The 26,262-nt window shown below is 42.3% G+C and overlaps 2 protein-coding genes across 2 annotated transcripts in view; one reads left to right on the plus strand and one right to left on the minus strand.

Moving 5' to 3' along the window:
• LOC128527694 (uncharacterized) overlaps positions 1-10,403 on the plus strand; it is a 111,316-nt gene extending 100,913 nt beyond the window's left edge. The window contains exon 4 of the transcript XR_008360906.1: positions 10,392-10,403. The gene's annotated coding sequence lies outside the window, so the exon portion shown is untranslated. The remainder of the gene's footprint in view (positions 1-10,391) is intronic.
• LOC128527691 (segment polarity protein dishevelled homolog DVL-3) overlaps positions 1,450-26,262 on the minus strand; it is a 43,214-nt gene continuing 18,401 nt past the window's right edge. The window contains exons 2-15 of the mRNA XM_053500170.1: positions 17,794-17,863; positions 14,493-14,617; positions 13,079-13,215; positions 10,763-10,898; positions 9,248-9,341; positions 9,058-9,127; positions 8,688-8,827; positions 6,213-6,289; positions 6,032-6,099; positions 5,530-5,679; positions 4,373-4,504; positions 3,651-3,818; positions 3,334-3,558; positions 1,450-3,192 (exon numbers count right to left, since the gene is read on the minus strand). Of these exons, the coding sequence (XP_053356145.1) occupies positions 2,813-3,192; positions 3,334-3,558; positions 3,651-3,818; positions 4,373-4,504; positions 5,530-5,679; positions 6,032-6,099; positions 6,213-6,289; positions 8,688-8,827; positions 9,058-9,127; positions 9,248-9,341; positions 10,763-10,898; positions 13,079-13,215; positions 14,493-14,617; positions 17,794-17,863 (1,972 nt within the window). The 3' untranslated portion in view covers positions 1,450-2,812. The remainder of the gene's footprint in view (positions 3,193-3,333; positions 3,559-3,650; positions 3,819-4,372; positions 4,505-5,529; positions 5,680-6,031; positions 6,100-6,212; positions 6,290-8,687; positions 8,828-9,057; positions 9,128-9,247; positions 9,342-10,762; positions 10,899-13,078; positions 13,216-14,492; positions 14,618-17,793; positions 17,864-26,262) is intronic.

The following is a 26,262-nucleotide window of genomic DNA, read 5'->3' on the forward strand; positions in this document are numbered from 1 at the left end:
CACTTTTTAGTGGAACAAATCAGGAAAAACACTTAAATTTGCTAGGGAGCATAAAGATTGGTCAGCGGAAGTTGTTTTAAATGTGCTTTATAAATAAATTTGATTGATTGATTGATTGAATAGAGAAAGGTCATGTGGTCTGATGAGTCCTGATTGACTCTAGAGTCACAAGGTCTTCATTCTTGGCAAGAAAAGAAGTCAGCTGGCGACCGGAATGTACTAAATGACCAGGTTATCATATCTATTGAGTTTTTCTTCACTGATGGCACGGCCATATTCCAGGATTCAAACCATGAAAAAGTGTTTCTGTGTGCATGAAGAATCATTTTCACACATGAACCGGACACCATACTGTGTGAAATCTTTCATGAAATCTTTTTGGTTTTTTTTGGCCAGGAAGTGTATTTTAAATACACACCAAGATTTGCCTAAAATGTATTAAAAGTTTTTTTTAAAGACATTTGACACAGACACAGTGAAAAGACAGATTCACCAAACACATCATGTAGGCAATAAAACTATGTTTATAAATAAAAACAATTTGTTTTGGCATAAAACAGTGTACAGCGATTATTAAAATTGAACCGTTTGACACTAAAGAGCATCAGTTTCTAATCATTAAAAACCTGTGATAAATGTATTTTTGGAAGAAAAAAACAATAATGCGTTTACAGACATACAAAGAATCATTAGACTGTAAAAATACAGGATGTTAATGTTAGTGATAAAACAATAGGTGAAGAGTAAGAAAGAGAAGGACATGGAAGGGTTCAGGGGTTTTGCCTGACAGTCTGCAGTTCACAATGATTTTTCCCTGTGAAATAAACCAGGATTATTATTTAAGGACATAATCTTTTTCTTACATGAAATAAAAGTGCTTAAAGTCATAGTTTGTCTTTTGAAATCTGACAGATGTTACAGGGACGATTACATTTGTGTTGTTTGGGTGTGCGGTAATATTAATTCATAGTCCAAGTGGTTCTTATGTTCATTTGTTCATCTTCTATACAGCTTGCATGGGGGCCTCAAGCCTATATCCCAGGAGACTTAGACTTAGGGTACACCCTGAACATGGTGCCAGGGCACACACACTACGGACAGTTTGGGAACAGCAATTAACCTGATCCGAGGTGAGAATCAAACCCTCAACTCTGAAGATGCGAGGCCACAGTGCTAACCACTACGCCACTGTCCCACCACTGGTTCCTTTGAGGGTTTTTTTTTAGTCCTACGGGTTATAAAGCTTTTGAAAGTCTATATAGTAAACTTGTTTATGCTCTTAAAGCTTAAACAAAGCTGTCAATTATTTCAGATAACGAGATAAAAATTGAGTGTGGACACATGCTGAGCCTGGACCCAACCTGATTTTCCTGGGAACCAAATAAATAAAGATAAAATATGGAACCCATTTTGGTAACAATTTAATTGACTTGTTGTTTTTTGGGAATCCCAATTTTCTTCCTAATTTACTCACAGCCAATACCCACCCACCATTAGGGGACACCCCATTAAGGCTACAACTACCAGTCAGGGAGGACTGAAGACTATCACTATTACGTGTTTCCATCTTTTCTAACTGCTCGCTCACACCCCGTTGGTAGCAGCGCTATCCACTCGCACAAGCTTACAGACTTCCATGATTGGCTTAGATTATACCCCTATTTTACCTATGCGGTTTTGCGCGGTGGGTAAGTACAGTTCATCATGATTCAGCGCGAGTTTTGCCGCTGTGATTACATTTCCAGCATTCCGCGTGACATTAAACATGTTTAATTTTTTTTGGTGGTCCCCGCGGAAGCTCGCGGGCCTTGCAGAACTTCATGGTCAGGCAGTCACTTGCGGCGGGTCACGGTGCCTAACACTGCATCTCACCGTGAGTCAAACCGCATAGGTGAGACAGTGTCTCACATCCCTGCCCTCTGAGAGAGCTCGGACAACCAGGCGTCTGGGTACGAGATGCTACAACATCACCCGAAAACTTAAAAAAAAAAAAAATCTTCAAATGATCAGGCAAACTCATTATCTAATATACGGACTCATTCCTAGAAGAGCTGTCCTCTTATGACGCTCTCGATCACTGCGGTAAGGAGTGGGCCAAGTTTAACACAAGCAGACATGACTTTTCTACATATTGGTTACTCAATCATACTTACTTGTAAAACGGCAAACAATTTAGACCCCTGCTGGGCCGAGCAAATAAAGGGGCCTCTGGAGCCCACTGTGATTAAACCGCTGCTCTCCCCACCCCCTCTCTTTCCTACTCTTCATATGATTACTGACAGAGAACGTACAAGACAAGCGAAATATAAAACAATCGTCTATAGTTTCTCATGATAGCATCTTTTGAATGTGATTTGAATTGTTATGAAATGATGTCACTTCATCCATTTAAAAGCAAAAGCCACTGAGAGAGAGAGGCGCTACCTCCATCTCCCGTCTCGCTGGTCTTTGTTTTTTTTTCTTCTTTTGTAATCTTTGATAAAAACGGCTCTAGATGAGGAACTGCAGACAGAAATGCAGGACATGAAAAGATGAAACAAAAAAACAAAACAAAAACGACACCATACGGAAAGTATTCATGCCACTCTGAGCTCATCCCTCCATCCCACAGAGCCTCTGGAGGACGCAGGGGTACGAGCTCCAACCATCCCAGTCTTCTTCACTGAAGAAAGTACAAGCCACAGGACACAGAAAGGACAACGCAATGGAACACTCAGCACCCTTCGAGACTTACAAGGGTGACTAGGACATTTTCCAGAAATCTCTATATCCGCGTGAGGATCAGGTCGTCTGATTAATCACCTGAAGTGCATTACATGACATCTACGAAGAACTCGCTGGGGTTTCCCATGGCCATGCGGAAGGACTGGCGAGACGCTGTGAGTTCAGGGGGCACCGATGCCAAATCTCGGCCTGATGGAGAACCCGGGATCTGTGCGGGAGGGGCTGCGGGAGGTCCGTATGAGGAGTTCTGGCCTTGTGAGAGTGCGCTGTGGGCGCTGTGGACGCTGTGGACACTGTGGACGCTGTGGACGCTGTGGGCGCTGTGGATACTGCGCTCACTAGGGGGCGCCGCCGAGCGCTCACTAGGTGCCTTTTCTCTTTTCTCAGTCTCGCTACCACTTCCGCCCGACTTTGTCTCCAGCGCGCCAGCCTTATTACCGCTGCGGTTTGAACCGCTGCTGCGACTCCCTAAGAATGAGAGACAAAAGGAGAGAAGAGGAGCGCAGGACAAGTTAGTTTCAGTGCGATTAACATGTAAGGACGGATCAGTGTGGAGATTACACAATTACACAATCTGGTATGCTTTCTAGACTTTCTAGGCAGTCTCACCTTCACTGTGTGGGCTGCCAGCACTGCCTCCTCCTCCTCCTCCTCCTGCTGTGTAGCTGTAAGCTGGATCTTGCACTGGGTGGGGACTGTAGGGCTGAGGGAGGGGATACTGATAGGGGAAAGCAAAGGGCCACGGAGCAGCTCCTGGGTGGGGCAGGGGGGCAAGTGTGTCCTGATCAGACGCGCTAGAGCCGTCATGATCTTGCAAAGAGAGATTAGCCATATCTAAGAAAGAAAGAGAAAGAGAGAGAGAGAGAAAGTGATGAAACCATTTTTTATTAGTCTAAAATGAAGTGAAGAGAAAGAAAGAAACTCACTGCCACAGAGGTCTCCGAAGATGTAGTAGCACTGCTCGGAGAAGGTGATTTTGTTGACGGTGTGGCGAATGTATCCAGCCTTCAGCAAGTTGCTTGCGTATTTCCGTGCTTCGCGTCGGTCTGTGAAACCTTCCACATGATGATAGAGCCAGTCTACCACATCTGAGCCTGGGGAGGAAGAAAACAACAAACACCCCCTTATAATATACAGGCGGTTTAGTGCAGGTAAAGGTAAAGTGTTCGCACTAAACAAAAGCACAAGCACATAACCGCAAAATTAATTATTTTAATTCATATATAAATGAACAACAACAGAATAAAGCAATTTTTTCTCCTTATTTTTAATCGTGTCCAATTCCTCCCCGCCACTAGGGCGCACCCCTATTAAACTCACAGGCGCCCCTGATTGGCTGTAGAGCCGTGATTCATGTGGGAGCACCAAGTACCCCTCATCCCTCCCCTTCTAAGAGAGCTCGGCCAATCAGCTCCCGCTAGACGTCCGGCTGCGAGAGGTTACAGCATCACCCGGGGATCAAACTCGCGATCTCCGGATAATAGGGCGAGCACTTTACCACTGCGCCTATAAAGCAAGTTCTAATAAGAAATGTCTAGCCTTCTCAAGCTTTGGGTATTTCTCATGAGTACTTAAGGTGTAATTCAGTGTGACCTTTTCCTCCAAAAAGAGTTTAATCCCAAGGTAGGGCATAAGATTGCTCCGTTACCTATGAAGGCATTTGGGATGGTTATTTTCAGCCACATCCTGTCTCGCACCTCCAGCCCAGATTCTGGGGACGCCATCGCTTTAGCGACAGCTGCCATATCGCTGTGAATGGACAAGTGGAAATCCTCAAAGCCTAAAAATATGAAGATTAAAAACAATAAAACAAAGAAATTAGTACAGCAACTGGGATGTGGCTGAGCTGAGTCATCAAGAAGTGCTTACAATCCAGAGTCTCTGAGGCTCTTATCAAGAAATGAATAATCAGTATGAATCACCACATCGAATCATAAAATGTACGGGTGCGTTTAAGTCTTTCGAGGTCAGCTGTTTATGAACGTCTTCGTCATTGTGACGGTTTAAGATGACTGGATGAGAGTTCTGATCTTGAAGATGCTGCAGGGGAAATGAATATTTAAGGAGTGCTCTTATTTACTTATGTATTATTAAGGAGTTGTTTTTATCCAGCGCCATCTATTTAGTGGGAGCTGACGTTTTTATTTCAGCTCCCACTAAAAGTTTTAATTATTCTGATGAAATGGCGCCGGAACGACGGAGGCTACATGACGATGGGAGCTAGAATCAAACTCCACTTTCGCTAGAAAGCATGCTGTTAATGATCATGCCACAAAAGAATATTGAATTCATTATAGTATTAAAATGGAAAGCAGCCGAATGTGTCTGAATAACCTCCTTAAATTGTGAGATCTGTTCTGTGAGAGTACATAACTTGGATTCTTATGTCCTATGTTATATTTATATTACATATTAAAAGTAATATTACATTTAATACGGATAAAGCCCTATTCGTGATGTTTCTCTTTCTCCACACTGTATATGACGTAGCGCCCAAACATGACGATAAACGACCCCATGAAACCCTGGCCAAAAGGAACGCAAGATGAACCTCTGTAATATTTTTTCCAAAGAGGATTAAACAGAAACATAACATTACATAATATTAAGTCCGTCCCAATCTCTCTACACCTGTTAGAAACTTGAGTGACCTTGGATTTGGTCAGTGCAAACGGATGTTAATTGGCATGAACGTTTCGAATAAAGGTTCAAATTTCAGTGTATTTGCAACGTTTCGTTCGGGTCACTGATTTAATGTTATATATCAACATCATTTCGTCACAATCGTTATCACAGAACCCTTACGTTCGGTCTCTGGAATGGAGCTGGTGATGGAGGAGCTGGTGGAGGTGATGGTGCTCATGGAGGGACTCAGGCCGTACACCGGGTACGCCCCCGTCATCGCCGCGGTGTGAGACACCCAGGCAGCGGGATCGATCGGGCGGATCGGCTCACCTGAACATAAACATACAGAGCGAAAAAGAGCATGTTTAGTATTTGGCAGTTCAGACCAGCTAACAATAGTGTCTTAGAAACACACTGCTGATTAGCAGAGAGGGGGGATCAATTCAATTATGTACTGTGATTCTTTTATAAGGTGATTTATTTATCATATAAAATAAAGAATAATAATAATAAAAACATATGTGGTACCAAAACAATCACAATACAAATCAGATCAGCACTTGTATGTATTGTGATAATATCGTATCGGACGCCCCCTGGTTATTCTCATCCCCATTGATTACTTAAACCAGTGAGTAAGAAACGCTGGCACACAATGAGACCGAGGAATATGACTACTCACTGCGAGGTAAGGTAAAGCAGCTGCGGGGATTCGGGTCCCAACACTTAGCCACGGTCAGTGTGATAGGGCTGTAAACAAACAAACAAACACACAAACACACAAGAAGCATCCCTTCATTCAGCACACGGTTCCAACGCACCATGAGAACGCTCCTGTCCCGCAGCGCTGATGCCACACTTACCCTGGTTTGTGCACTATTTCTCTCAAGACCCTCACAGCATCGTCATTGCTCATGTTCTCAAAGTTGATGTCGTTCACCTAGAACCAAGTAAAGACATGAGATGATCATCTATGCAATATTACAAGGAAAAAAAAAAATCAATCCAACAAACATTTCAATACACAACAGTAAATAAACAATGATAAATATTTCTAGAAAAAAAAAAAGATTTACATTGTAAAATAAATCATAAGTAGTTTTCAGCATAGGTGCATTTCCACAGTGAGAGACAGAATCTAAAATGAAAAATCTGGAAATCACTTTGTATGATTTGTTAACAATTTATTTGTGAATTACTGTGTCAAATAAGTATTTGATCACTTGCTTATAAACCAGATTTCTGACCGTCAAAGACCTGTTATTTTGCTTTTAAATAGTCCATATGCTTCTTACAGAGCCACTCCTTGGTTTTCCTGGCTGTTTGGGTCATTGTCATGTTGGAAGACCCAGCCACGACTTATCTTTAATGCTCTGACTGAGGGAAGGAGGTTTTGCCCAATATGTCACAATACATGGCCCCATTAATCCTCTCCTTAATACAGTGCAGTCGTCCTGTCCCCTGTGCAGAAAAACACCCCCAGAGCATGATGCTTCGAGCCCCATGCTTCACTGTGGGTATGGTATTATTGGGATGATACTTATCATTCAAAAAGTTCTACTTTGGTCTCATCTGACCACAGGACTTTCTCCCATGACTCCTCTGGATCATCCAGATGGTCCCTGGCAAGCTTCAGACGGGCCTGGACATGGGCTGACTTAAGCAGGGGAACCTTCCGTGCGAGGCAAGATTTCAAACTATGATGTCTTAGTGTATTACTGATCGTAGCCTTGAAAACGACGGTCCCAGCTCTCTTCACGGCATTGACCAGCTCCTCACGTGTTCTGGGCTGATTCTTCTTCATTCTTAGCATCATTGATACCCCATGTATCTACTTAGACTTTGGCTGATTGTGGGGTGCACAGGTGTCACAGGTGTCACAGGTGTCTTTATGACAGCTAACGACCTCAAACTACTTAAACTACTAATGCTACTACTAGTGCTACTAATTTAGAATCATGAGCGGAGTGTAGCCGGACTATTTAAAAGCAAAATAACAGATCTTTGAGGGTCAGAAATCTGGCTGATAAGCAAGTGATCAAATACTTATTTGACACAGTAATTCTACAATACAATGTGATTTCCAGGTTTTTCTTTTTAGATTCTGTCTCTCACAGTGGAAATGCACCTATGCTGAAAATTGTAGACCCCTCCATGATTTCTAAGTAAAAGAACTTACAAAAGTTTTACTTTTAATACAGTACGTAAGTTTTATCTAGAAAGCTGTATTAGTTTTCCTTTAAACTTTTACAGCTTTCTAGATAAAACATACGTACTGTATTAAAAGTAAAAATAATGTCCACTTAATAATAGCCCCTCCCACCCAAGGACATGGAATGGTACCCTTTAAAATCTTTTTAAAATAATTTTATTTTAATAAATTCATTCAAGGCGATCTAGAGAAGAACCAGCTTCCGCTGGATTCTGCTTTATGATGGTGAAGAGCTACACATGCTGCTCCTGAGCTCCCAGTGATCCAGACCTCCTCTGCCCTCTGCACTTGTCTCTATGTTAACTCCATGTCAACTTGGACATCTTCTGTTATATTGATCTTTCAGCTGCCTAACACACAGTATGGCTGCAAAACAATCCCTGCTATCCGTTATCACTCAAATGAGGATGGGTTCCCTGTTGAGTCTGGTTCCTCTTAAGGTTTCTCCATAGTGCCATCTCAGGGAGTTTTTCCTTGACACCATTAGCTTCACCGTCACTATCGACTTTCTCATCAGGGACAATCTAAACATTATGATCTATACGCATTTTTCTCACATCTCAAACACATTTCCATCATTTTCTTTTCATTTTGTCAAGCTGCTTAAAGACAATGACCATTGCACAGTGGTGTAGTGGTTAGCACTGTCGCCTTGCACCTCCAGGGTCCGGGTTCGATTCCCTGCCAGGCTCGATTCCCGGCCAGGCTCAATTCCCGTCTCTGTTTGCATGTTCTCCCCGTGCTTGGTGGGTTTCCTCTGGGTACTCCGGTTTTCTCTCACAGTCCAAAGACATGTAGATTAGGTTAATTGGTGTTTCCAAATTGCCTGTAGTGTGTGAATAAGTGTGTAAGTGAGTGTATAGGTGTGTGCCCCAGGGTGTATCCTGCCTTGTGCCCTACGCTGCCTGGGATAGGCTCCAGGCCCCCTGGGTCCCTGAATACAGGATAAAGACGATGAGTGAGTGAATTGAATTGAAGTAAGAGATTAGTGAGGTCAGGCAAGAAGGCCTGGGGTGCAGTCAGTGTTCCAGTTGATCAGTAGAGTCAAGTGAAGGGAAACTGTAGTGCCATGGCATAGAAAGACATTTTATACACTTGCGTGCTTCTAACTTGTGCACACACAGACCTGGAGCAGCATATCGCCTGGCTCAATGCGTCCGTCAGCTGCTACTGCTCCGCCCTTCATGATGGAGCCGATGTAGATGCCACCGTCACCTCTCTCGTTACTCTGACCCACGATGCTGATACCCAGGAAGTTATACTTCTCTATAGGAAGAATCGAGCAGAGACAAAGGATTAAAGGGATACATAAATTAATGTAAAGGGAGACAAAGATCATCACCTGAAAAAGAGGATCCTATATGTACACAAGACCCTATATGTAGCATATGTGTAACATCTGGACTCAATCAAAATATGTGAGTGGATATACAGTATGACCTCGGTAACATCTGGATGAAAACCTTGCTACAGATACAGATGTGTACGCTACTCACCCATGTTCAATGTGACAGTGATGATGTTCAAAGACATGGTGGAGTCTGTTATACTGCTGAAGGAGGACGACTGCGAGAGACAGAACAAAAAGGAAAAAGTCAGAGGAAACTTTTAACAAAACATTTTCACTTTTTTTTTTTTACACGAGTGTGTCTGTTCATATACATTGTGTGTGTCAAGTCATCTCACCCTCTCCATCCGAGGTGGTTTGGTTTTCCGCCGGCGACGCCGATGTCTTCTCAAGAGCCGTGATGATGTGCTTTGCTCCGTAGAGCTGCTGAAGCTGCGGAGACGTCACACCCGTCATTACACACACGCTTCACTTCGGACTCTGCGTTATTCTTAGTTCTGATTCATCCTACATGTCATGTGACCCTCACGGCTAATCTTTATTGTGAGGGAACAAACCGGAATCCCGGAGTAGAGAAGTACGTATTGTTCGGATGTTTACACTTCAGCGAATCCATACAGTAGGAATGTGACCAGATTAAAGCCAGATTAAAGCCTTAGACAACTATCCATGATCCATGAAATCCATCATTGTGTTTTCCTGAGGTTAGTGTTTGTCCTGCGGCCACATAAAACGCACTCAAAGTTATAAATAATTCTTGACTTTCAATGCAGGAATTATCACGATTTTATAAGTATCCTGATTCCGTTTGTATTTTCTTACAATTTGAAACAAACTTAGCAAATAATTTAAGTTTAGAGCACGCCACCTATAGGAATATAGAGAAATGGCAACACTTCAAATGCAAACGTATATATATAATGTAATTATGGATTAAAAAAATTGATTCTAAACTCAGTGTGGAGGTACATGCATTGCCATAAAAGGAATCTGGCTACATCACTGCTTTTTTTTTTTTGTCCATCATGATTCTTTCATGTAGCAATTCATGTACTATCTAGACTGGCTTAAAAATGTATTTTTGCATGTTTGAGGTTCTAACTTGCAGTTCCTCTATAATCCTACTTGTAGCAGGTAGCATAGTATTCTGTGTTGTAGGAGCTAATTATTTACTTTTTATTTTATTTACAGATGCCCTTCCTGACACGACCCTCCAATTTTACCCGGGCTTGGGACCTGCACTGCATCCAGTGGCTGGGGTTCAAGCACTGGCTGGGAATCGAACCCGGGCCTTTTGCATGGCAGGTGAAACACCTACCACTGAGCCACCATTGCCCCAATGAAATTTTGTTTATATATATATGAGAACTTTAATTAGCTTAATCTGCATGTCTTCGAACTACGAGAGGAAATCCACCAAGCACAGGGAGAACAAGCAAACACCATGCACACAAAGGCGGGAATCGAACCCGGACCCTGGAGGTGCAAGGCGACAGATGCTAAGCCACTAAGCTACTGTGCCACCTTCCTTGTAACACGTTGAGTTTTAAGGTGTTATGGGGTTTAACCTATTAAATGATTCATAGGGAAAGATCCATTCTCCTTAAAAGGCAGAGAAAAGTAAATGAATTACTCTACTGAACGGCACTGTTTCTCTGCTTTCTTCACCGCTCCAAATTTACTGCAGATATCGATCATTTCGTGTCTTCACTCCATTAGCAGAGCTTGGTACTGCAGAATCCCTAGTTATAACAGTTTACACTAAGTTTCCTAAGTGAACCGAACCATCACAAGAATACGTCCAAAGGTTTGTGTGTGTGCACGTGTGTGTGTGTGTGTGTGTGATCTCTCACCGACTTGTCGAGTCGTCCTCCTCCGAGTCGAAGAAGCTGGTGGTGTCCAGTTCACTGCTCATGAGTGTAGAGGAGGTCTCATAACCCGCGGTCTCAGGCCTGCGCTCAGGCTGAGAGTGACCATTTAACCTGCCTCCTAAACACACACAAACACACACACACACACACACACACACACACAATCAGGTTAAGAAAAGGGAAACACACAGTCTGCAATGGCCTGACAGATTTCCCATTCCTGACCAATATGGAACAACACTTTTCACATTTAATTGAATTTATTTTGGCCAAGCATCATGTGGACTTGTGCGCTTGGTAACCATGACAACAAGCCCGCTTGCTATCCAATTCCCCTTCCTCTGTCACAAAACTGATCGATGTCGCTCTAAACCGACAGTTTAACAGCGCGAACTGTCGTATGTTCACGAGCGTTCTGCGGGAGCTTCATGTTCACAGCTGATGTGTTCTCACAGAGGGGCGGGGCGATTCACGGACGGATCCGCGTGAGAAAGAAAGAGGCTGAGCGAATCAATGCTGTTAGGGAATTAAATAATATTTTATTCATTTTAAATACACAATTTAACACACGCGGAGGTTGATGTTGATACTGTGACAGATTATTCAGTGTATGGGAAAAACACGGGATTGTGCTGCTGTTTAAATGGGGCTTAAACTGAGGAGGTGAAAGTGCGTCTGGTTATCACTAATACAAATCAATCATGAATCAACTTATGATCATTTATTGTTAACGTGTTCAACTTTCGGTTAAGAAAAACTGTCGAATATGCAAAATTCGATTACTAATCGAATAAGAATTAAATACAGTTTGAAAAAGATTTTAAGGAACAGGTTTTAAAGTGCACATGTTAAGCTATAAAGGGCGTTTATATCAAAACAGGACTTTTACTTGCGTAGAATAACAACACAGTTATGAGGTGAAGGTGCATCCAAGCGTTTAACTGATATATGCGTGTGTGTGGGAATACATAAATCATTTATAACTGTGTTCTGTTACAGTAAGTCCCCAACTTACGCACGAGTTCTGTTCCGAGAGCATGTTCATAAGTCGGATTCGTTCTTAAGTCAGAAAAAAGTGAGTCTTATATGCCTTTGATACAAATACACAATGTAAAGTACAAAAAAAATCAAACACACAAGTTTGGTGTTTGGTTCCGCATTAAACTCTTGCAAGACCGCGCCTCCAGCTTTACAGGACAGATTTACTTAAATGAACAGCTTTACAGGACTGATTCACCATCAGGATAGCTTTATCATTGTGCTCCCGGATTGATTCACTGAAAAGAGTGACGCAGAATCGTTTCTTCTGAATGCCCACGCGCGCATATGTACAATATACTAATCTTTGGACATTTTATACATTTACTTACACACTGAAAATTATGTATATAATAGTAAATATTGGTACCTGGTTCACTGCAATGTCTATTTTTGTACAATACATGTGAGTTAGGGCCTCCGAGTGGCGCAGTGTTATCGCAGTGCTCGCCCTACCATTCGGAGATCGCGAGTTCGATTCCCGAGTGATGCTGTAACCGCTCACAGTCGGAGGTCTAGAGCGAGCTGATTGGCCGAGCTCTCTCCGAGGGGAGGGATGAGAGGTACTTAGTGCTCCCACGTTAATCACGGCTCTACAGCCAATCAGGGGCATCTGTGAGCTCATGCAAGCAGAAGGAGCAAATAGCGCTGTCCTCCGAGTGTGTTACTCCGCCCCCAACGGTGCAAAAGCAAGCAGTTTAAAAAGATGCGGTCGGTTGACGTGACATGGTTCAGAGGAAACGCGTGATAGTCTTCGGCCCTCCCGACTGAGTGGTAGTCTTAATAGCCTTAATGTGGGAGCCCCCTAGTGACGGGGAGGAATTGGACACGACTAAATATTAGGGAGAAAATCTGGGAATAAAATACACATGTCTAATGTGTTACGCATTTATGAATGTTCATAGATCTGCAGTGTGTTCATATCTGTGAAAATTCTAAATCAAAAGTTTGTAAGTCAAGGAATACACAAGCAAAAGTCCCGGTTTGACTTGAACGGCCTATATAAAAGGCGATATAGAATTTCTTACATTCTTTACACGACCGTGTAAATCTACGACCTTTCTTATCATTTACGGTAAATCCTTCACCATGTAGTTAGGTAGGAAAATGAAATTAAAATGTCTTCCTACGTGTTATCTAGGGTTAGGTTTGTTATCTTTAAGGATATAAGATAACGAAACTAAACGGCGTACGCAGTGTACATCTCACGCAGAGAAGAAGAATAATCCCTTCTTGCTAAATATAGGAACGCAATCCCACCATGGTCGTGAGTGTCCTTCCTGCGCGTTCGCTCTCTATCTCGATCCCGGTCTCGCTCTCTGTCTCTCCGTCCCGATGTCCCGGCGTTGGGCTCAGTCTCATTGTCCAGGTTGTCCTGACTGCCCGCCGCATTGGCGCTGAAATGCAAAGAGATGGAGCGGCTGCGTTAAATTAGAAGGACACACACACACACACACACTTTAGAAGAATCCTGTTGCGTCGAGCTATCAGGTGCTGATGCCGGGAGTTTTTAATGTCAGACCTGTCTGAGAATACTAGAAGCGACGTGTGTGTGTGTGTGTGTGTGTGTGTATACACAGCGACCAGCAGAGGGCACTCAGGAGAAGCTGTATTGTTCCAAACTGCTCCCAGGTGCAGCATTTCCAGTGATTTAATTATTAAACCGGGCACACAGGGGGTCGAGGAGGCACAGAGACAGAGCCGGAAAAACACACACACACACACACAGGAAACGGCAGCAGGACAAATGGCCATACACACACACATATGTTCACACAAAGATAAAGGGAGTGGTCGGTAAAGCAGCAGACCTGTGGTGTGTGTGTGTGTGTGTGTGTGTGTATGAAGTATAAAGTTTTGAAAAAACAAAAATGTTGTCTTTTATTATTATACAGATACTGGATGAGACTACACAACTGTATGAGAGCTGAGGAACGTTCTAGCACTCGAGCATGTGTGTGTGTGTGTGTGTGTGTGTGTGTGTGTGTGAGAGAGAGAGAAACTGCTCACACACACAAACGGAAGGAGCGGATAGTGCTGTCCTCCGAGTGTGTTACTCTGCCCCCAATTCACGTGTCTGTGTGTGTGTGTGTGTGTGTGTGTCAAAGCCAGTGTGTCATCGTTACAGTAACGAGTGTAACTCACACACACACACACACACACACCACACACACACACACACACACACACACACACATGTCCATCATCCACTCAATGATCCTTAAAGAAATCGATGCACTTACAGTGGAATATTGATCAGTATTAATGAGGATGAGTGTGTGTGTGTGTGTGTGTGTGTGTGTGTGTGTGTGTGGTGACGTGCTCTGAGTCAGTCTTTATTCAGAGTGACATACACACTGAAACGCAGCCGGCTCAGAGTCAGTGGGTCGTTTCCAACACACGCACAGACTTCCCAGAATTCTGTCAGGCGGCAGGAGGAGGAGACGAGTCTGATTAGTTTAATTCGAGGACATCTGAGACTATTGGACGGGAGGATAACAAGTGTGTGTGTGTGTGTGTCAGGTCCAGCTTGGGTGGTTATGTCCTGCTTCACTTGTGTGCTTTGAGCACTGTCATTAATGTTACAAAGGGCTTTCTCTCTCTCTCTCTCTCTCTCTCTCACACACACACACACACACACACACACACACACACACACAGAAATGTTACTCACTGGAAGGAGGGCGGTCTGGAGTCCCCAATGCCCCCTGTCCTCTCTAATGGAGGAGGAAGATCAGACTGAGTCTCTGCACACACCGAACCTCCATCTGAGCCGTGAGAGCCATCGGCTGAGACCAACTGCGGGGAGAGAGAGAGAGAAAGAGGGGGACAACAAAGACAGAGAGAGAAAGAGACAGACATGGAGGACAACAGAAAAAGAGAGAGACAGAAACACAAAGAGAAAAACAAGGAGAGACACAGAGACATAGAACGACCCAGAGAGAGAGAGAGAGACACACACACACAGAGACAAAGAACAGAGAGGGTTAGAACAAAGACAGAGAGAGACACACAACAGAGAGTCAGAGACAGAAAGAACAAAGGTGAAGAGAGAATGAGACGGAGGACAACAGGACAAGACAAAGATAAGAGAGCGACAGAGAGAGTGGGAGGGAAAGAGAGAAAAAGGAAGAGAGACACAAACACAGACAGAGGACAGAGAGAGGGAGAGAGAGACACAGAGACAAAGAACACAGAGGCAGGGACAAAGAAAGAGACACGGACAAGAAACACCAAGAAAGTGGTTCCAACAGAAAGATTGAGACAGAGAGACAGAAAAGGGCAGAGAGACATAGAGAGAAAGACAGACAAAGAAACAAAGAGACAGAAACCAACAGAGAGAGAGATAGAGATGATGATCAGACAGAAAAACAGAACAAAAGACCAAACAGGAACAGAAACAGAGACAAGAAGACGAAGAAAAGACAGAGAGACAACAGAAAGAGGGGACAGAAAGAAAATACAGTGAATAAACTGATTTTATTCCAGCATAATAAAACATTTATGGTGAAGGTAAGATGCAAAAGCGTATACACACACACACACACACACACATACAAAACAGATTCACAGAAACACACACACACACAGTTGTAAGATACTAACAGTGTCCTCAGGAGACACATAAACGGATCAGAGTGTAATAAGAAGTGGAGTGGAGATGATTATAGTGCCTTCGTAAAAGACACACACACACACGGACACACACACACACACACACACACACACACCGGGGCCACAACAATGTGCGAGCGATGTGCCGATTTGATCTCCCCGTTACAGATATTTCAGGCTGCGTCGTTTCTCGCTCCCTCCGTAACGCGATCAGACGCGGCCGCGTGCGTGAGAATGCTCCTCTCCGTTTAGAGCGAGGCCTCGACCCGAGAGACGCGTAAAAAAAATTGAGGAAGCGAGCTGAGAAATCCAGGCGAGGACCTTGCGAGCTGTTTTTCTGGGCTGTAATTACATTCACTCATTTGGGAGAGACTCTTTTATCACAGCCAAGCAGAACGCGATCGCATCCAAGAGCTCATGACTCAAGTCCCATCGCACGGATAAAAAACGCGGCGGCGTTAAAACGTTCTGGCGGCTTCCTGGTGTAACGAGGCTGGCTTTAACTGTGTAAGCGTGCTGTGATGCAATGAATCGACATGAGGCTGAAACTGGGGAAGAGGGAGAATCCAGGTTTTAAGTCAGACAGGGGTTTAAAGGAAGGTGGTGACACGGTGCTGTGGGGTCCAGCACTGTCGTCTCGCGTGTGTCCAGGGCCGAGGGTTCGATTCCCACCTCGGGTCTGTGTGTTCTCCTCGTGTCTGGTGGGTTTCCTCCGGGTACTCCGGTTTCCTCCCACAGTCCGAAGACAAGCAGATCAGGCTAACTGGCGTTCCCAAATTGCAAATAGATTGACACCCTGTCCAAGGTGCACCCTGCCTCAAGCCCGAAGTCCCCCGCGACACCCCTGTACAGGACAGGCGGTCAAGAACATAAATACAAAGATTTCGGCATAAAAATAAAAAATCTGAGAAATAATGGTCTCCTAATCCACACAACATTCCTACTTTGCAACTGATGCAGTGCCAAGACCCTCCTTTATAAAAGCTTCATCAGAAAGCTTTTATAAAGCTTCAAGAAGAGCTTCATGGGAAAGTCGGAGCATGCACAGGACACGTGTGTATTTATTCCGAGTCCAGCATGGAGGGGAAAAGCTCACGAGTCTACAGTGAGGTTAAAGAGCGCACCTTGGGTTTCTCAGCGGTGTGGGGATTAGGGGGAAAATCTGGCAACATGGGTGTGTCTCTGAATGGATGCATTCTTCCTGTGTGTGTGTGTGTGTGTGTGTGTGTGTCTTGGCCAAATCTTTTTTTTTTAAAGTGTTTGTTGGGAAAAGAGAGAATGGGAAAGCTCTGGGTGTAGAAATCTCGACGGATCATGGAAATCAGTGTGAGCACGGGGGATTTTCGCCTGCATCAACAAGAATGTCAAGACGTGAAGAATCGCTATTTCTTCTCTCGCAACATACAGAGATCACAGGACTCGGGACGCTAAGTGAAGCAGCTTGTGAGGTCCTCTCCTGAACATAATAATTAATACGAATAAGTAATGCCATGTTACTGTATAGCCGGATCTAACCGAAACAACACGCAGCTGCCGCGCGTGTCCGTCCTCGCATGTCCGTCCTCGCGTGTCCTGCGCCCCGGGATTAAGTCGGATCTCAGCAGCAGCTGCTTCATAATTAAGAAAAACCTCCCAACTGATTTTAATCCCCCTAGACATGAGGTTCAGTCTGAAGTGTTAATGCTTTGTCCAGTCTTCACTCTGCCCAGTTGCACTCACACATGTGTTCTCGCCCTGATTAAACCATCCGATAATACAACACGTGTCTCACTGCAGTGTAGCGTTACGTATTGAGAAAACCTAGTAGTAGTTTATTATCCTGCTGCGGTCTTGATTAAAGGCCCGAAGTTACGGCGGCAAGTGACGCGGAGCCGCAACTGCCAGGCGACGAGGACAAGGTGCAGGAAATCACGCGAGTGCGAAAAGATGCCGATTTCACACACGCATCCAGGGACGCGGGTGATAACGGACGAAGCTGAGCCGTGCACAAACACGAGTTTCAACATTTCAGGTCGACTTTAAACTAAACAGTTGATCGCAATTAAACTTCGAGCTCTGTGCATCTGATCACGCTTGATGTGAATGGATTTGACTTGGGAAGAGAAAATACGCTCTCGAAGCCAGAAATACAATTTGTATAATCCATTACAGTTGTTATTATTTTACGCTGCGCATTCCACATCGAATTACGTAATGACCCTTCATCTTTCAAACCAGTCGTAATGCTGGGCTGTAATAAAAAGGTTCGCTGATTCGCTGAAAAAAATAAAGAGAGGAAAAAGAGAGAGAGAGAGAGAGAGACATTGTGAGTGTGTGTGTGTGTGTGTGTGTTGTGAGGTTTCGCTTGAACACTCACTCACCCATGACACCACACGGCCGTTGAAACATGGCAACTTGGCGTTATCGTCCGATATCTCTTCCTTCACCACCCTGTTATAACGAGAGAAGAGAATCAATAATCAAAAGAGATGCCAAAAGAAGGGACGAGACACAAATGAGAAGCAATCAGGAGAGGATAAACAAACAAAAAAAACTGAAGAGCAGAGAATGAAAATGTATGATGGGAATAAGATGGGAACAGAAAGGCAAGAGAAGCAAAACTGAAGAGAAAGAAAAGAGATCCAGAAAAGTATGGAGACAGAAGAGATGAGGAGACAAGCAGAGGATAAGAGAAACAGAAGAGAAACAAGAGAAGAAGGAAAAAAAGAGAAAATAGAGAAGAAACCAAAAAAAAGAGAAGAGAAACAGAAGATACAAGAAATAGAAGACAAGAGAAATACAAAAGACAGGAAAAGAAGAGACAAGAATGAGCAGAGAGGGAAACAGAAGAGAAACATAAAAAAGCAGACAAAAATATGAGAAATAAAATGAGAAGGTGAGACAAATAGAAGGAAATTGAAAAAAGAAAGGAAAACAAAAGAGAAAATGAAGGAGAAGCAAAAGAAAAGAGAAGGAACAAAAAAAGAGAAACAAAGGAAAAACAAAAGACGAAAGAAATTGAAAAGATGAGACCAGAAAAAGAAGGCGAGAGAAATGGAATGGAAGAGAAAAGAAGAGAGAAGAAAAACAGAAGAGAATCAGAAGAAAATAAAAGACAAGCAAAAGAAAGGAGGAGAAACAAAAAGTAATTAATTAATAACAAAATATTAATATACCTTTAGGAACACTGATATAACAGTCACACACACAACACCCACCCACACACACACACACATGTCCATCTCTTGCCCTTCCCATCTGCTCCCTAAAAAGGTGTTGACCCTAAATGACCCCTGTTGTCCTGGAAACCACTGTCAAGGAGCCGACCTGAGCCGAGGCGCATTACGTATTAATGACAGATGTGTCTGTATAATGATTACGCCGCTGTTTATACATTATAAATAAAACTTTAATCATATCTCTCACACACAAACGGTAGTGCATGTGTGTGTGTGTGTGTGTGATGGAATGCTACTCGCTGTCTTTTATTTTGGGTCGCACCTGTTTCATCACAGTAGAGGTGATAACATTGTGTGTGTGTGTGTGTGTGTGTGATGATGGTGCAGATAGAGATGGAGAGACACATGTGTCCAGGTGCACGGTAGGAACCATAACATCATGAAATCAAATCGAACCGGAAGCTGTATGTACGTGTGGGAAAATGCGTGAAATGAGGTAACGTCTCATCAAACCCCAGACATAACACACTGAGGGGGGGAGGGGCGACGCTCACGTCTCACGACTATAGACCACACTGGCTTTGTGAAACTAAAAGAGGTGAAGTGTATGCGACCCAATGGACACGAGCATCCTAACACTACTGAGGATTCTATCATGAGCAATACAACAGGCAGCTCTGTTTGGACAAGAGACATTCCCTAAGTGCTGATATAGAGTATTACAGCACCGGGATGTTTAACTCTACGCTCTACAGCTGGTAAACTGCAGAGTGAGGTGTGAATGACCGATCTCAGCTCACAACGTGACAACAGTATGACTTTAATAAATGTGTAGATTCGGAATTATCTGTTTGTAAACTCTTTTTAGCATCAAAGGTTAACTCATGAGCAGTGTTACATTACAAAATAACTGCCTTTAAAAAGTAATCAGTTACATTACAGTGTTACTTTCTGATAAAAGTAACTAAGTTCGAGTACTTTTCCATTGCAGAAAATAAAAACTTCTTCGTGATTCCCCAAAAAGACCTTTATAATTATTCTACCATCATCACTCAGCGAAGTTTGGCCTATAATCTGTTACTAATACCCCTATCTCACCTACGCGGTTTTGTGCGGTTTAAGTACGGTTTATTATGATTCACCGCGAGTTTTGGTGCTGTGATTAGGTTCCCATCTTTCCGCGCGTCGTCCATGCAGAAGTTTGCGAAACATTGCGCGGCCACTCGCGGCGGCTCGTGGTGCCTAACACCGCTTCTCACCGCGAGTCAAACCGCATAGGTGTATAACAGCAGGAATGACAGGGTTATCAGGGGCGGGGCTTGGAGGACAACATTCACACACACACACACTAACGGAATGACTGCTATCTGGCTCACGGATTACATAAATTGTCTGAATAACGGATAACATGTTTGAAAAGGTAACTAAATAACTGAGTACTTAAATGGCTCGTTACTCGTTACATCAAAAAAGCAATCCGAGAACTGTTACTTTGTAACACCCAATACTGATCATGAGTGATTAATAGGGATGAGAATCATCAGTCACCATGATGGTACAATACGATGTTATCACGATACCTCGGTGCCAATTTGATTAATATTGCGATTTTATCAATATTCAATATAATTTTTTTCCCCTGATTTTGTTACAATTTTAAGTTAAGACATAACTCGAACGTTTTGAATTGAGCATGAGTAATTATTCTTCATAACACGAGTTTTCTCACTTATAAATCAAGCGCGGCATGTCAACAATACGAAATAACTACAAATACAACATTTCAAATCACAAATGATTTACAAATCATTTCTAAACAAACCTAGCCAATAATTCACTCCTACCACATGGGTTGGCAGTGAGGGAATAGTTTATAGGATTATAAAGCAGTAATGATGTTTTAAAACAAGCAACTGTGAGCGCATGCTTCTCTAATGTGCACGTTTAAGACTAATTAACGCACGTGGTGTTTTGAGACTGGTGTAAGAGTGTGTAATGAGTGGATTTCGAGGCTAATTTATTCGCAGACATGCGCCCAACTTTTGATAATGTAACCCCATAATAAATGTGTTTCTGTTGCACTCATGTCCAGCGTGATCAGTCATGTCTCGGCTGGGGAGTTGACTGGTGCATCTTTATTACAAATGAAAATAAAAAATAAAAAAAAAGATTTTATGGCGAATCGACACACAAAAGAACTTCGATTTATAACTGAATCGATTCCCCCCATCGCTAGTGATTAACATTAGCATTAGCGTTAGCTTCTTGTCCTGTGCCATCATTACATTTTTTTTTACTTCTTAAACTTGTCAAAATTTTAAATGACAATGCGATGGAATTGGGCCCCTTAAAATTCAATTGTTAATTAAGCTAACCGTCGGTCACATGCTTAATGCTAGTTCTAGCAGTTTTTTTTAATCACATATACATGACTGCACAATGAAATTCCTTCTTCGCATGTCCCAGTGTAACTGAATGTTCATGGGAAGATGACCAATCACAAAACGCTTTAAAATTCATTTATACAAATCGTTTGGTCCCAAAAACAACATTTACTATTTGTACTATTTATTGGAAACGCGCATTAGTTCTAACAACTAAGTGCAAAAGATACCGTTTTAAAATTTCAACATAGAGAATGTTGCAACACTAATAATACACCAAATAAGCTCTGAGTGGCGCAGTGGTAAAGAGCCCGTCCTATCATCCGGAGATCGCTGGTTCGATCCCCGGGTGATGCTGTAACCTCTCGCAGCTGGAGGTCTAGAGAGAGCTGATTGGCCGAGCTCTCTCAGAGGGGAGGGATGAGAGGTACTTAGTGCTCCCACATTAATCACGGCTCTACAACCAATCAGGGACGTCTGTGAGCTCGCGCACGCGGAAAGAGCAGCTAGCACTGTCCTCGGAGTGTGTTACTCCACCCCTAACGGTGCGTTAGCGAGTAGTTCGAAAAAGTGGTAGCAGTAGCCTTAATGTGGGAGCCCCCCAGTGACCGGGAGGAATTGGACACGACTACATTGGGGAGAAAATCTGAGAAAAAAATATAAATAAATAAATAAGTACACTATACAACCAAGTTAGCTAGCTAGAATTTTTTTTATTATAAGCAAATCCTCACCCCCCTTAACTGATATGTCACTTAGCTACTTAACCCGGTATGTGTCTCCAAGCTTGTATTAAGAACTATTGTGTGTAGCGATCGTGGAGCAAAACCTCGTTGCACTGTGTGATGGATTTCACCACCAGCAGCCGATCAGAAACACAATCAGCCTGTCTGACACTAACAGCCATGACAGAGTTAAAGTCATATTGCTATCATGTTTCAACATCCAGTTGAATCATAGATCATAAATATCAGTATTAAAAAAATCCTTTTTGGTGCGAATGCTCTGAACCATATGCGTTATTAGTTAGTCTGTGTTAAAACCATGGAAAACACTTCGAATGCAGTGCAAATTTACGTAGGCTATGAAAGAACGCTATACACTATACACTTCGCTCATGCAACAATGCTTTCTGCAGAGCATTTTCTGGCACTCAAAAGAAAAGAAAAGAAAAGAAAAAAAGTCCTGGCAACAGCAACATCACATCATGTCCATGACTCAAGCAGCCACTCCTCCTCTCACTGAAACTGGGACAGACCGAGGAAAGAACATGATCCTCAGCAGCTCGTCTCGTAACGGGCCAAACCCTAAATGTCTGGTTGAGAGATTAGAGTTGACTATAATAACGCAGCCCTAACAGCCTCACTTCCTCTCTTATATCTCCACATCTTTCACCTCCCTCTTTTACACCCTACTATTACAGCTATTACATCTTATAAGACTCTGCCACTCGATGTAGCACTAGACAGCTATTACTCACAGTCTATTGCAATTACGTTCAATAGTCTGTGCGTTCTACATCCTGCACATACTGCAAATTATGCTCGAGACATGTCCTCCACTGGAATTTTCATATCGCAAGAAATGCCTGCCTTTTATCTCAATTGGACATTGTCTTCCAAACTGACTGTATATTATTCGCTTGCATGCAAGTAAAAATGACATCATGGACTTTTTAATACAGGCACTGCAAAAACAAATATCTTGAATCTATTCATATTCATTTACTATTCCATAATCAACTAAATCAATTAGTTAACTTAGAGATTTCTCATGAATTAAGGTGCTAAAATGATCGACAATCACAGAAGACTTCAAGCACAGCACGATGATGCTGTATGTCTGTGAATGACGATCCCGGTCAAGTTCGGTTCAAGCCCAGTGTATTCGTTTCTGTATTTGTGGAACGCCTGATCCACAGTCTTGACCTCGCTTTAAGCCATTTTCACATGTTTGGCCCATTGAAGGAGTTCCTGGGAGGCCAGTGTTTTAGACGTGAAGCAGGCAGTCTGATCATGGGTTTGGCGTACTGAGAAAACGTTCTACCTTGATGCTATCCAAGCACTAGTGAAACAGAGACGGTTGTATATGATTAAACCTATCTTTGGACACATTTAGCATTTTTTTTTATTTTATTTTTGCAAGCTTTAATTTTTCTGTTGAGGAAAAAATTCTAATAAACCAAGAAAGAATCAAAACCATCTGCCAACAAAATAAGAACAATATAAACAGTGGTGAACATCTGGTAAAACTGGTAAACTCTCCTGCCTTCCAAAAGGTACTTGAAGTACCAGGAACTTTCACCCCCTTTGAAATGATTCACCAAAGGATATTTGGACAAAAAAAAAAAAAACATATAGGCAATATACAGCAAAAAGGCATATAGATTGTAAAGAGCGTTTACACGGATGGATAAAAGACAAGCGCAAAATGAGTCAGAAGTCTATAATTAGTCAAGTGGGTTTTTATTCTTACATATAGCTCGTATACACTGAAACGGAACGTCATTTCTTCAGGACCACGGTGCACCAGTTATTTACTGTAAAACTGTATTTTTTTTTTATTCTTTCTAATTGATGCACATAACACTAAGCTCTGAAAGACTGGAAAACTTTGCACTTTTTTACTAAGGTGTTATAATCACCCCAGTTCTCTCGACAACTACCACCCAATTACCCTAATGAACGGCGCACCACTATCCATCCAGACCCCAAGACCGATTATGCTGCTAGACCACTGATGGTCCCGGAGGTATCATCTGAATTGAAACTCCCGCACGATGTCCTGATGATCGAGCAAAGCCTCCGACAGTTACGCCACTCTGGAGGCCATTAAACTGCTTTTATATTCTGCGCCACTGCCAAGTCAGATTCCTTTTAAGTGAGGCTTGCTGGCCAATAAACGTGATCGTGTGTTAAACCCATGCACCCACCCATCAATCATCATGGCCTTTCTCTTTGGGACTTCACGACACAACTGTCTGATGGTTAGGATCGATTTACCTTAACCGTAAACAGAGACGGACTCATAAGCGCTTAAGCCACTGGATTCCTGGACTGGGATGACTCACGCATTAACAGGAACACACTAGGGGTGGAATGGGTTTGAAATTTTTCACATGATAAAATTGGATAAAACTGTAATGGTTTCATAGCGTTGCAGCATGAAGTGATCATTTAAAAACACACAAGCTTGTATTCATCAAAGAGGTAAAGGCTGTGATGAAACTGAGTGTGTCATGTCTCATGCAATGCAATAATCTCTTTTTTTTTCCCTGCTAATCTTTTGCTCCACACTGCAGGACAATAGGGGGAGGTATTGCACCAACTGCCTATAAATTTTAACAAGTCGACGTCATAATCTTGCAAAACAAAAGTATTTTCCAAGTGCTTTACAGCAAGTTTTGGATTTTCTGCAATAGCTATGGCAATTTTTGATCACTTAAAGGGAATTTTTTATCCAAATTTCACATTTTTAGTCGTTTTAGGCATTCATATGCGTCTCCAGTGCACATGTACAGACCGAAGAAAAAAAAAGCAAAAAAGAAAACCAAAAATATAAGAAAGAAAAAAAAAACAAAGATTTTTTGTTCTACTTTTAATTTAAGTTGGGCTTAAACAAACCAATTTTATTTCCCCTATTGTGACATCATATAAGAAGATACCCGCCTCTGGCTTGTTACTTACCTGTGCTGTTCTCTGAGGGGTGTGAGTGCTAACCGCAACCACCTGTGCATATTGTTGGATGGGGTAGCTCAGAGGTTAAGACGTTGGATCACTGATCAGCGGGTCAGGGGTTCAAACCTCAGTTTGACATTGTTGAGCCCTACAACAAGGAACCTATTCATCCTTAACCTCGACTTCTTATATTGTATGTGCAGTGATATAAAACTAAGTGGTGTTGGATTGCCATTAATGTAAAGATATTGCTGAAGCAGCAGGTAGCTGAGTGGTTACCGCATTGGACCACTGATTGGAAAGTCTTGGTTATCTGTACAAGCCTTGTCCTAATGCAGGCCTCCAATCACTTGGGGTTTAACGTAATATAATATATATATATATAATATTATTTTCATTATGCTATCTGGAATCTTATTGTATTACTTTTAACCCCCAAGGAGGTAGTTACTATAACTAACAGTCGAGATAAAGGAAGACATAAAAATCCCATTATACCACGTCTGGGTTATGATAATTGAAGCCGATACATTACCGGAGCTCTCGTCCTCGAGCACTGCGCATGTTTTTGTGTTTTAGTCCCTTCACCTCATTCAGCGTCAACTAATTAACCAGGCCCTCAAGTGTTTTTGAGGAAATGAGGTCCCTTGAGTAAACTGCTTCATATTTACCATGGAAATAAAACCATCTTAATCATCTTGCTTTATTAGTTATTAACGCCACGCTCGTTTTATGCTCGTGTCCTTCATTTTGGATCGCTATTTTATTTGTCCCATGCGAGAGAACAAACACAACACTATGCACACAAAAAAGCCTTTCTGAGACCAAAACCATAATGAACAACGGTAGGATGGTTTGTTTTCATTATACAAACACATGTATTAAGTTATTCGAACCGCCGGAAAAAAAAAGGAAAAAAAGGAAAATGGGCTGAATGCAATAAGTCATAAAGTGGCCAAAATTCTTTTGATTTCAAGAGAAATCATTAATACATGTTTCTTTCATATCTTTTATTTTCGAATTTAGTGAGATTGTTTTTGTAAAAGAAGTCAAAATGTTTATCATGAGCTACAACATAATATTACGCCACGTTAGTATTAATGTGTGAATTCTTTATGAAAGTTCAACAATAAACATTACTGTTATTAATGACTTTTTAATTATTTGTATTCTATTTCCTACAATATGACATAATGGAATAACCAAATATAAAACTATAATTATTTCTTGTTTTTTTTTACTAATATTTAAAATAAAAATTTGGTATGTTCTCTTTAGTATTGCAGTTTTTTATTTTTTTTGGACTCTGCAAACAAAATTTATTTATTAAGTGTTAAATATTTTAATAAACTTTTTATAAGTAAACGTACTAAATTTTAACCTTTAAAATAAGGTAAAGTTGAAATAAAATAGGCACAGTGAGTAAGTGGTTAGCACTGTGGTGTCGCACCCACAGGGTCCGGGTTCGAGTCCCACCTCGGATCTGTGTGCATGGAGGTTGCTTGTTCTCCCCGTGCTTGGTGGGTTCCCAAATTCCCTATAGTGTGTGTGTATGTGTGTGATGGATTGGCACGCTGTTCAGGGTGTACCCCGCTTCGTGCCCTAAGTCT

The sequence above is a fragment of the Clarias gariepinus genome, chromosome 7, assembly GCF_024256425.1.
Source record: "Clarias gariepinus isolate MV-2021 ecotype Netherlands chromosome 7, CGAR_prim_01v2, whole genome shotgun sequence".
NCBI classification, from domain to species: Eukaryota; Metazoa; Chordata; class Actinopteri; order Siluriformes; family Clariidae; genus Clarias; species Clarias gariepinus.